This window comes from Somniosus microcephalus, chromosome 17, assembly GCF_052327205.1.
Source record: "Somniosus microcephalus isolate GS21.2 chromosome 17, FLI_Smic_1.0, whole genome shotgun sequence".
NCBI lineage: Eukaryota > Metazoa > Chordata > Chondrichthyes > Squaliformes > Somniosidae > Somniosus > Somniosus microcephalus.
Genome location: NC_141003.1, coordinates 27,527,760 through 27,540,169, shown reverse-complemented (window position 1 = coordinate 27,540,169; position 12,410 = coordinate 27,527,760). Strand labels below are relative to the sequence as shown.

The window sequence follows — 12,410 nt, the reverse complement described above, 5'->3', positions numbered from 1 at the left end:
CTTCAGCTGCCGGGTTTCCCGAGGCCTGGGAAACCCATCGGGGCAGGGTTAAACCTGCAAAGCAGGTTAAATCAGAGGCTGCCAGCCTCATTGAAATATGGCCAACCCGCCACCTGGGAGCATTGAATTGGGGTTGGGTTTGAGATTTTTAAAGCTTTAACATCTCACCCAACCCCAACCCACCCATTTTTGGGGGCTAAGATTCAGCAATACTCCCAGATTTGTTAAGACTGTTAGTGACATCAACAAAATCTGAAGTCCCTATCTTCCCAGAATATATCAAATAACAGGAAATTGGTGCAAATTGATTTGACACGGTTTGTGTCATGCAAATGTCACTATTTATTTTCCTGTTAAATGATCATAGTAACTGAATCTTGGATAGTGACTGTCAAAATAATTTACTGACTGCACCCTTGACAACCTAGAAAAGAACGCTGTAAAATCATATATTGTCAATAAATACCATGGAGCTAGTTGCACGGCTGTTAACATAATAAAATCCAGGGGTTTAAATTATATTTTAACTGATGAAAAGTGCAGTTTTAGTGGTTCATCCACATCACCTAAACCCCGAGATTAGGCTACAGCCCACAGCTTGATCTCTGGCATCATCATCAGTGGAGCTTAGTGCACAGTCGTGTAATAACCTCATTTAGTCATTGTTCCTGAACTGCCACCAAGGATTTATTTCAAATGGATTGCAGGGAAATTCTAAATACATTATCGAATATTTTATCAATTCAGAAGCTGTTCATGATAATGTTCTGGTCATTGCAATCTATTTTGGCATTGCTACTTGTACATTTACCTACTCAGCTGTTTTATGAGAAATCACTACTGTCTACATTTAGGGTGCCAAAGCTGCTAAAGGAGGCAAGCCGTCCGCTACAGATCTCCCATTGACAGCTGAGGGAGTGCGGAACATAAAGAGCATGTGGGAAACTGGTGATGTCTATAGTTCTGCTTCACCAACTAATAAGGGTACACCGAACAAGGTAAGGTATCTCTTTGGGATCTTCCTGCCCAAATCAGATCGTACTGAAATAGAATGTAGGTAGGACAACAGCATGACACAAACCGTGTCAAATCAATGTGCTGACACTAGCATGAAACTGCTCACAGATTTACTGCACAGCTGTTTTTGTTCTTGATGTATGTGTCTTGTGTTTTTAACTCTTTATCCCATGGATACTTTTTGACACTGTCAGTCCTGTATCTGTGGAGAGTGTGCTTGTATTTCCATGAGGCTTGTCAAATTTTCTTCAGTTTTCTCTTTAAGAAAACCAATTTAATTGAAATTTGCTTAGTTGTTGAATAAAGCGTCTACTGCTTTATAATTGATAATGGGTCAATAATTTAAAGATTGATTCTACAGTCTTCATTCTGTGAAGATAATGACAGTATTGGTCCCAAACTGGTACAGACTGAGCAGTGCCATACAAATACCAACAGACTGCAGAGCTTTTTTGTATTACAAACATCTCTGGGTTAAAGAGTTAAACAATGAAAACGTGCTTAATGCCACAGCATCATTCTTCATAAATGTACTGGGGATTATGTAGGTTGTTTCTCTCTCGTATTAATTGATGAAAAAAGACATTTGCCCAATCCTGTGAAACGGAGAGAGTCCAAAAACTGCCTCCACCACAACCTAAAAAATGAAGAATTACATTAGTTCAAAGTTGCCTGTAATCCCCAGGGTTTATCCCTAAACTGTTGATCACAATATTTAAAACTCTTTTATGATATCAGAGCTGGTACTTGCACACTTAGTAAGCACCTTGTTAATCGTGCCGCAATGTATTTTTAAACCTGTGAAATTTCTCATCAGGAACCTTTGACATGACAGACAAATGGTGGCAGGTGATCGAGCGTATCCCCACGGAAATTCTACCCCAGCAGGTTTAGTAAGAGGAAACAGAGTTTGGGATGGAAAGCTAAATTGTTTACAGATATCAAAACTGATTTCTGGTCCTTTTAATATCCAACATTTTAAGATTCCCTCTTGGTATTAATAAAGAATATAACAGACAGCAAGCGGAACTTGCACTTTCAAAAAATAAACATTAGTGACATAAGAAAAAACACCATTATTATGGATCATAGAATGATACCGCACAGAAGGAGGCCATTCAGTCTCATTCCCCTGCTCTTTCCCCATAGCCCTGCAAATTTTTCCTTTTCAAGTATTTATCCAATTCCTTTTTGAAAATTACTATTGAATCTGCTTCTACCGCCCTTTCAGGCAGCGCATTCCAGATCGCAACAGCTCGCTGTGTAAAAATTTGTTTTCTCAGTTGGCCTCTGGTTCTTTTGCCAGTTACCATAAACACTGAATAGCCCATCTCAAATACAATGTCCCGATATAAAACCAGTCGGTAGGACCCTGAGCCGCCCTGAAAATGCTGTGACCCCCGACGTGATTCGAACAGGCAGCCTTCTGATCTGGATTCAGACGCGCTACCCTTGTGCCAAAAGATCCACAGCAAGCGGAGTTCCTGAAACTAAAACAATTGCTGCAGCTATTATGAACTGATAATTAAATAGCTGGGAATACCGACTGAGTAGGCTTTTCACCCACAACTGCCAGAGTTATGTGCACTATGCTCAGAACATCTTGGTGTAAAACATTAAACACTTTCAAGATGCATTGTCAGGAGTACCTAGCTTGTGGTCCAGGATTATTTTGTGTAAAACCAATAGGTAGTTCAGGAGTATCCATGATGGTAGCGACATTAAGAACTGAATCCTTGCACTAATTATATTCTGGGAGTGCGTCAAAGGAACAGGCGTATCACACTTTTGGAACTACCCCAAAACAATTTCACTATAAAATGTTGAAGCAGATCTCATGTTCGTTGTAATCTTGGATTTTTTTATGCACAAGTTTTTATTATTGGAAACAAGAAATTCTTGACAACAGACCCTCTTTTAGGTGATGTGCAGTGTACTAGGTTTGTGCATTAATTTGAGTATTTGAAGAAGAAATTTATCAGATCTAAGTTATAGTCTTAACTTGTTCTGATTCATAACGGGCAGAGAATATTTCAGGAAACGAGCTAAGTAAATCTTCCACTGTCCTGTACGTTGTGGTGACCAGCTTTTAAATCCTATTGAAACTTGCATGCAATCACAAAATGCTTCACAAGATTCTGTTTCTGGCTATCCTTGTAGGAGGTAGCAGGCCTGAAAGTTGGCGTTGCCGGTCGCATCAACCAGTGGCTCACCAAAACTCCTGAAACAAACAAATCACCTGCGTCTAAACCCTCAGTAAGTTGCCCACCTCTTCACTGCTTTTCAAAAAACTTCTCATCTCAGGGCAACCTGGCGGCTACGATTCTAGAGCATTCCGCGTTGAACTAGGAGGCCCAACTTGCAAACGTGGCCTGTGCTGAACTTTGCGCCTGGGTTTCTCCCAGAGGGCCAGTTATTCCCAGTCTCAGCCACGTTGAGCGGGTAGGGGAGAAGACTGGCTGGGGGAGTCATACTTTGAATACAAATTCTGCTAAGTCCATCTGCCAAGGGTGAGCATTGACAACATGTTTGCACATGTACATGGGTACACGATTCCGCCCTCATTAACTGAGGAAGATAGCATGAAATGGTTAATTTGGGGGAAGGGAGGGCGAGAACAAAAAGGGAAATATTTTTAACTCTCAACATCAGTACCGAATGAGCTGCAATGTCTCATTGAAATAGCAAAAAAAACAAAAATCCAATTTCTTGTGCTTGGCTTTCATTTCAGTCTGTCCACATTAGCACAAGAAATAAAAAGAAATGACCTTCTACAGCATGGAATGCAAGTTTCTAAGAGACTCACCAGTGATACATGTTTTTCCAAAACACTTAGATGGATTTAAAACAAAATCTCCAAATTGAAAGATGCAATATTTGTGAGACAACAGTGTCCATGTTTTCTGTTGCTTAATTGGCAGGATATTACTGTGTATTCCTCCATGATTACATAGGATATACGGCACGGTAACAGGCCATTCCGCCCAACCAGTCCATGCCGGCGTTTATGCTCCACTCGAACCTCCTCCCGTCTTTCCTCATCTAAATCTATCAGCATAATCCTCTATTCCCTTCTCCCTCATATGCTTGTCTAACCTCCCCTTAAATGCATCTATACTATTCTATTGACACCGTGCTTCAGGAATGAAAATTAACTTGGACTTTGCTGAAAGTTTCATTTTCATCTTTCCAGCATTGTTTTGATTGGAATATACAAGGATACTTTGCTACATTCTAAAGTATTGCCTTATAGCAACCAAGATCGCTAGCAACCAAGGTCGAAACCCACCATGACATTTTTGTGTGTACATTAGCCTCCCGAATTCAATGGCACATATCAGTACCTCTGATATGGTACACATTGTTTATAGCTTTCATCTTAAATTTTTAAAAACTTGTCTAAAAACCCTTTCTTTAACATCCCGCTCATCACTTTGCACTTTTTGTATAATTCTCAGTAACGGTGCTACAAACAACATGTACTGTACCTACCGATACAATGCAGGGTTTTTGATACTATATCAAGGACATAACAGACCCAAGGGAAAAGTAATTAGAATTCAATTAACAAAGGCATTAGCAAATTTGACAACATTATTAATAATTCAATAGCTCAGAATAATGCCCAACTCTCTCGACGGCTTTTCACCGTCCCAGTCAGGTTTCTGAAACTGTCGCCAGTTGACAGTTTTAACTCAGAAACAGTGGCTGTTTTTATTTAAAATATTGTGTGTCGAAGACCTCAACAAGAAAAACCAAAAAGAAAACAGCAGGGTAGCAACACCAACCATTGGCCAGGAAATAGCAGAGGAAGTTAAGAGAAACACAAGAAAATTAACTTATATGGGGGAAGGAATTGAAATGAAAACACATTTCTCTAATCCTGCTAGTGCCTCCATAATGAACAGTGCCAACACTGGATACATCAATGCTAATAACTAATGTACCGATATCTCATGTATCAGTACCATTACCTATTGTAACAGTGCCAACACCTGGTGCATCAGTACTAATATCTGGTCTATCAGTACCTCATGTATCAGTACCAATACTGAGCATAGCAGTATCAGTACCTGGTGTACCAGTACCCAACACCTCATGCATCTATACCAACATCCAATACCAACACCTGGTGTACCAATATCAATGGGCTGGATTTTGTCAATGGGGGCGCGTTGGAGGCGGGGCTGCTGGTTTTCGGGTTTCAGTCTCGCCCCCAACGACGTCTGACCAACCCACGCTATTTTCCCTTGATTCCTGCGGGCTTACCGGCCAATTAAGGAAAAGCCGGTGACAGAGGACGTCAGCGTATGACATTTCATCTGTCGCAAATTTTTTGACAGATGAATTGTCAGCGTTTGACAGCTTTGAGAAGCTGTTAAACACTGACAATCTCTGTTCTAAGGTGAGCCCTTGCACAGAAGGCTCACCAATACCTCTCTCCTCGGCAGAAAGCAGATGGCTGCTGCATCTGAGAATGCAGCAGCCATTCTGTCTTCTCTGCCATTGAGATGAGGCACCATTGGATCCCCAAGGGTTGAAGCCTGCAGAAAGAAACAAAAGTAAGGAAACTTTTTCCAACACTTTATACTCACCTCTCATACTTACCTCTCCACAATTGCATCCATCACTCACCTCTACAGCTTACATTTCGACCCCTCTCACCCCCCGCAGACCCACTGCTCGCCTCGCTGACCCTGGCAAGGTTCGCAGCCATCGGGAAGCCTGCATTTGTAGGGGTAAAATGGGGATAAACCTCAAAACTGCCTGTTAATCACCTGTTAACAGGCAGTTAATTGGCTCTAAACCCCTTCCCGCCTCGAGGAGATGGGTCCCTGCGCGAGTCGAGAACCCGCCTCCCGGGAAGATGGTTGGGAGCGGGGTTGGGACCCGCTCCCAATTTTTCCTATTTTGCCAGCAGTCCCGCCTCCTCAGGGCTGGTAAATCCAGCCCATATGTTGTGTACCAATTTATGGTATTCCAATACCTGGTGCACCAATACTACCAGTTGGTACATCAATACTCAGTGTACCTGGTATATTAATACCAGGGTACCAATACCAACACCTAGTGTTCCAGTATTACTGCCTGGTGTGACTCTCAAGGACGTCAGGTGGCAACAATCCTTTAATCTCCACTTGTACGAAGCTCCTTAATGTCAATACATAGCGCATATTGTGCAATTCAGCAGTAGTCACAGTGTGCAAGGTGTGAGGTGCATGGGATTATGTAAACCCATTGATTTCAACTCCTTAATTATGTGAATGTGCAGAAGCACTGGCTCCAATTTAGCAGGTAAATGTGTAAAATGTGAAAGGCATGGGGATTAATGAGTTGGAAATCAATGGGATTTAAATGATTGATGTTAGATGACACCATTCTGATTCAGAAGGTGGGCGACTTTAACCCTACTACCTCAGGAGAAACCTGGCGGGTGGGCAGTTAAAATCGCCCTGGCTTTTACCTGTCCGAAAGCCGCCATGATCGCAGCATCTGCAATTTTAACTCCTGAGCAGGCAGCAAGGGCACGCGCCCGGAGCCAACAGGGTCCTTCTTTACATATGCATGTTGTGGCCCGATGACATCATTGAGACCCGACTGTAATTTTAACTCTGGCCTGAGTAGGGAATCCATCTGGAGTTAAAATTGGGGCCATGGCAGGTATTGGTTACCTACTACTTAATACTTAGCTGCTATCTCATATGTAGCTGTCTCTCCTGGCAAGGTGAAAGCTATTGAGGCTAGGGGTGAGTTGAAAATTTAAAAACTGAGATTAATAGATTTTCATTAGGCAAGGGTATTAAGGGTTACGGAACCAAGGCGGGTAGATGGAGCTAAGATCAGCCATGATCTAATTGAATGGCAGAGCAGGCATGAGGGGCTGAATGGCCTACTCCTGATCCTATGTAAAATTTAGTTGGGGTGCTACAGAAATTGACCTTGAACTGCCACAGAATTCACGGGGCCCTGATCTCAGTTGTTAACAATTTAAACATTTGATGATAAGAACTATTTTGTCAGTCCCACGGGTTTGTGTTAACAAGGCTTTGACTGTATATTACTGAAAGCCCAGTAGTCTAAGTCGTAAATGTATCTTTCATGGGCAAGTAGGCAGATCAAAGCAGAAGTGGTTCTTTCAGTGTTTAAGATGAAGGAGTTTGAGTAAAATACTTCATAGTCTTTGATGTCCATCACAAGAATTGCTCTCCATATTTCTTATTCATATCCGTTAGCATTTTTGTTTAAGGAACAAACTATTCATTAATCAGTTAACCAGCAACTTTTAAAAAGTAAGTCTATACTTGTGGGCTGCTCGATACCATTCATGTGGCGTTTGGTTGTCTTTTCATCTCAGCCTAAAGTCATTCACTATCTGTTAGTGACAGTAACAAGGATGATATTTATGTATATAGAATGGATGTGGCAAAGCTGTAAAACAAAGAACATTGCTACGACACTTCCGTTTGGGAGCTCGCATTTGGCCCATGTTACAAATGCAGAGTCGTTAACTGATTGAAGGGTATAGCTGATATCGCAGGCACCATGTCAAATGGCACATGTACAGTTGTGGTGGGGAAAGAGGAGTCAGAAATGCTTTGCTGTCATTTTGGGTTTGTCTAAGGGACTGACTTTATGCCAAAGGATGAATCAGATATTTAATGGATGGAAAATCTTGTGGACTGTGAATTGGGCGCACTGAGTAAATGGAGTTAAGATACAGATCAGCCATGATCTTTTTGAATAGCGGAACAAGCTCGAGGGGCTGAATGGCCTACTCTTGTTCCTATGGGAAGTTAGGTATGGTAGTCAGTGCGCCCAACTCACTGTCCACAAGCATTTCCATCTATTAAATTCCTGATTCGTGTACTCAGAATTGTGCGGACTGCGATTCAGTCTCACTGACCTCGGCATGTTTCCCAGCATGCACTCCTGCCATGCAAAGCTCTGCGGAGGGTGTGCCAACTCATGAAAGTTACCCCATACTGTGCTGAGGCCTCTTATAAACTCCGAATACGGATGTCTCTGTGTAACAGGCGAGTCTCTAGGACAGCGACAAGTTCTGATGAAATTGGTCTGTGAGAGATTGTTAACTTATTCACTGTCTTGCCACAACATGGTGATTAATACCAAGCACTTCTGTGATAAAATTACAACTTTATTCATACCAATGGTTGTTGAAAATGTAACATTACATCCACATTACATTTCTTTCTACATAGTGTAATTCAATGGGATTATACCAGAGGTAACCAGCAGTGTGCAAAACAACATTATTTTGATTTATTTTTCTATAGATTGAACAGGGGTCATTATATTCTATGTATACTATATTTTGATACATACACATATATCCTCAGATCTGAGCCTTAGTTATTTGTTTTCAATTGAAGAAATGTCAGTTTTAGAACATAGCTAACGTAACAATCAAGAGAGGTTCTCGGCTTTGCGTGGCAGGTTAACAATAGTCAAAATTGTATCACTTAAACTTTCCACTTCTTCAATTGAAAGAATTGAATAATAAAGTATCGTCATTGATTTCAGTTGTGATGTTGTACTGCGTATTTATCAAATCTATATGCAACAACAACAGTGAAGGAAGTGTGGAATGGACCACAGGCCAGAGTTGGAGGAACACAGAGTTCCCGGAGAGTTGTAGGGCTGTTGGAGGTGAAGGAGATGGGGAGGGGCGAGGCCATGGAGGAATTTGAGCATGAGGATGAGAATTTTAAAATCGAGGCATTTGGGGACCGGGAGCCAATGTAGGTCAGCGAGAACAGAGGAAATGGGTGAATGGGACTTGGTGCAAGTTAGGATACGGACAGCAGTTTTGGATGAGCTTTAGGGTGGAAGATGGGCGGCCAGCCAGGAGTGCATTGGACTAGTCAAGTCTAGAGGTAACAAAGGCATGCATGAAGGTTTCAGCAGCAGATGAGCTGAGGCAGGAGCGGAGTGGTATGATGTTACGGAGGTGGAAGTAGGCAATCTTGGTGATGAAGCGGATATGTGGTCGGTCGCTCAACTCAGTGTCATATATGACACCAATGTTGTGAGCAGTCTGTTCAAGCTCAAACAATTGCCAGGGAGAGGGATCAATGGCTAGGGCATGGAGTTTGTGGCGAGGACCGAACACAATGCCTTTGGTCTTCCCAATATTTAGTTGGAGGAAATTTCTACTTATCCAGACAAGCAGTGCAACAAATCGGAGACAGTAGAGGGCTTGAGAGAGGGGTTGGTGAGGTAGAGCTGAGTGTCGTCAGCGTACATGTGGAACCTGACGTGTTTTTATACGATGTCGTCAAGGGGCAGTATGTAGATGAGAGCGAGGAGGAGGCCAAGGATAGATCATTGGGGGACTCCAGAGGTAGCGGTGTGGGAGCAGGAAAATAAACCATTGCAGGTGATTCTCTGGTTATGATTAGATAGATGAGAATGGAACCAGGCGAGGGAAGTCCCACCCAGCTGGACGACAGAGGAGAGACGTTAGAGGAGGCTGGTGTGGTCAACTGTGTCAAAGGCTACAGACAGGTCAAGAAGGATGAGGAGGGATAGTTTACCACAGTCACAGTCACACAGGCTGTAATTTGTGACTTTGATAAGGGCCGTTTCAGTACTGTGGCGGGGGTGGAAAACTGATTGAAGAGATTCAAACATGGAATTGAGGGAAAGATGGACACAGATGTGAGAGATGGTAACACATTCAAGCACTTTGGAGAGGAAAGGGTGGTTGGAGATGGGGCGGTAGTTTGCAAGGAGAGAGGGGTCAAGGGTTTGTTTTTTGAGGAGGGGGTGCTGACGGCAGATTTGAAGGGAAGGGGGACTGTACCTGAGGAGAGGGAACCATTAACAACATCAGCTAACATAGGGGCCAGGAAGGGAAGTTGGGTCGTCAGCAGTCTGGTGGGAATAAGATCTAGGGAGGAGGAGCTGGGCCTCATGGACAGGATGAGCTTGGCGAGAGCATGATGGGAGATAGGAGAGAAACTAGAGAAAGATCAGAGTTCAGGGCTAGGGCGGGGGGAACCTTTGGGGAAATTTTGCCCGGTGTGCTAGGGGAAGGGAGGAAAGCGGCGGAGGCATCAGCCACAATAATGGAAATACTGATGACAGTTGAGGGATGCAGTAATGCCCTACTGATCATAGCTAACAGAAACCTCTGAGCGTGCTCCCTAATGCTTGATGGAAGTTGAAGATGTTATTGCACTATCAGGACTCTTTAGCTTACCTTTACATTTCCGAAGATTACAGTCAATATATTCATCATACTTTTGACCTCAATTTTAATGATGAAAAGGACAATTGCTTCAATTCTTTTGCGCAGGGAATGACCTGTGCTCTGTCATGTCAGTGGGTAGTCTCTGTTGAAAACTGCAGCCTGCTGACATTAATTAGTGGGTCATGGTGAAGACCTTTACACACCAGTTAATTTTGTGCAGTGTCTCAGTCCAAGGGAATAATAAATATATGCAGCGTACACACATAGGTTACATTGGGGGGGGGGGGAAACCAAAGTCCCAAACAACCAGTCTTGCATACGGCAGGGCTGGGTATACTGGTATTGGCCCATTAAGGGGTCAAATTGAAGTTTAGTAATAAATTACATACATGAGGATTTACCTACACTGTGTGTCACATTTTCTTATAGCTGGTGGAGATACTTAGCTGTGAAGAACACAGCATCTCAGACTAAGACCAGGGGATCAGGAGTTTGAATCCTAGCATCAACTGAGATTCTAACTCACCTGCTCTAATTGGTTCTGTTTTGCCAGTTTTTAGTTGGTGGCTGTGAAACTCCACCTTGGAGAGGGAAGGGCGATAAAAATCTGGTAGGATTCGTTCTGCCTTGCAGAAGTCCATCCATTATTGTCCAGTCAAAGGCACCCATAGACTGTCGAGAGCTGAGCTGAACTCGCCTGTTCATCTCGAGGGGGAGGCATGATGTGAGACCTCCAAAAGGGGGGCAATGTATTTTTTTTTTAAACTCTGCGTGTTTTGTTTGCATGGGTTTGCAACTGTAATGAATAATGAAACAGCAAACATTAAAACTACTGTCAGCGTAATGTATGTTCCAGAGGTAGTTACTGAATTCTCCACAAGAGGGAGGCATCACACCCCCCCAAAGAATTTGAATTGGAGACTGCAATGAGCTTAAAGGTTTATGCTTACCAGTGGCCAATTTCATAGTTTGAAACTTGTGATTCAAATGTATCTACCTTACAAATCTCTGCAGTTATTTCCAACTGTGTTACACTTATATAAAGCGCGAACAGCTTGTGTGAAGTTAGTAACCATATACCTCTCCTGTTCTCTCGCCCAGTTGATTCCTCCACTTCCTTTCTTCATGCCTTCGTTCATTTCTATCTGGTTGGCATAGCTTCTTCTTCTTTCTTTCTTCTACTTCCTGGTGGTCAGGGATTCTTGTGAATGATCAGGTAAACCTGCATTGATTGTTTTATAGTTTATCTAGCCACAATTATATTGAGTAGTACAATGTCTGATTTTTATTTTTGCCAAACAAATGCATCCAAATCAGATCCATACACAGAAACATTATTACTTCAAAATAACTGAATGAGATGCTGATAATGCTGACTCCTCCCTCTCCCGTGTAGCCACAATAATCCCCCCATAGCGATTGTGGTGCCAGAACGAAGGTTAAAAGTCCTCTGTATCAGTTGTATACATCGGCCTGATGTGAAATGCACTAGTAGCTGTGCCATCATTGAACAATGGCTCCCTTCAAATCATTTGATGGCAGAAAATTACATTTTGAATCTATAAATTGGGGAAAGTACATTACTCCTAATTAAAATGCAATATTCAGTAGAATGCAAAATACACTTGTATAATTGGATATTGGCCAACATTTCCCTTTTACAACAAAAGAGAAATAAGCAAATCTATAATTTAATGATCTGTCCCATCTCTCCCTTGCTAAAGAACATCAAAGGTGAGTGGCTCTTTACTCTATGGGATTACAAGCGGAACAGTAATGTCTCCATGTCAAACGTTTATGTCAGTCCTGCTGTGTCAGCAGGATTCACCAAACACGCCACACCACCGAGGGGCGTGAGTCATCTCGGGCTGGATTTCAAGTGCCTGGCTCAAAACCGGTAACGCCAGAGGCCTGAAAACTGAAGCCTGCCTGTTTGCGTGGGAAAGGTTCTGTGCTGAAAGTGAATCCTAGAGGGGGAAGAAAAACAAACTTCAAATGGGGCCAAGAAATTTTCAAATGACAGCAGGTCCAAAACATCTTTTATAGATTGCTCTCATCATGTCAGCCTAAGCTAAATTTAATCCAAGGTCCCTGAGGTGAAAGAACAACGTTGCTAATCTATTATCCCACCCAATTCTCTGAATTATTTTTTATAAAGCGATTTCCTTTTAATCAATAG

General features: G+C 42.5%; 1 protein-coding gene across 11 annotated transcripts in view; it reads left to right on the top strand.

The window, feature by feature from the left end:
* Positions 1-12,410, top strand: part of LOC147105595 (caldesmon-like) — a 256,048-nt gene that overhangs the window by 226,694 nt on the left and 16,944 nt on the right. For 9 of the 11 annotated variants that reach the window (XM_086010134.1, XM_086010131.1, XM_086010124.1 and 6 more), the window contains 2 exons: positions 855-998; positions 3,178-3,273. In XM_086010134.1, the coding sequence (XP_085866260.1) occupies positions 855-998; positions 3,178-3,273 (240 nt within the window). Of the gene's footprint in view, positions 1-854; positions 999-3,177; positions 3,274-11,332; positions 11,448-12,410 lie in introns of all 11 variants that reach the window. The other 2 variants (XR_015081519.1, XM_086010133.1) reach the window with 2 other exon arrangements.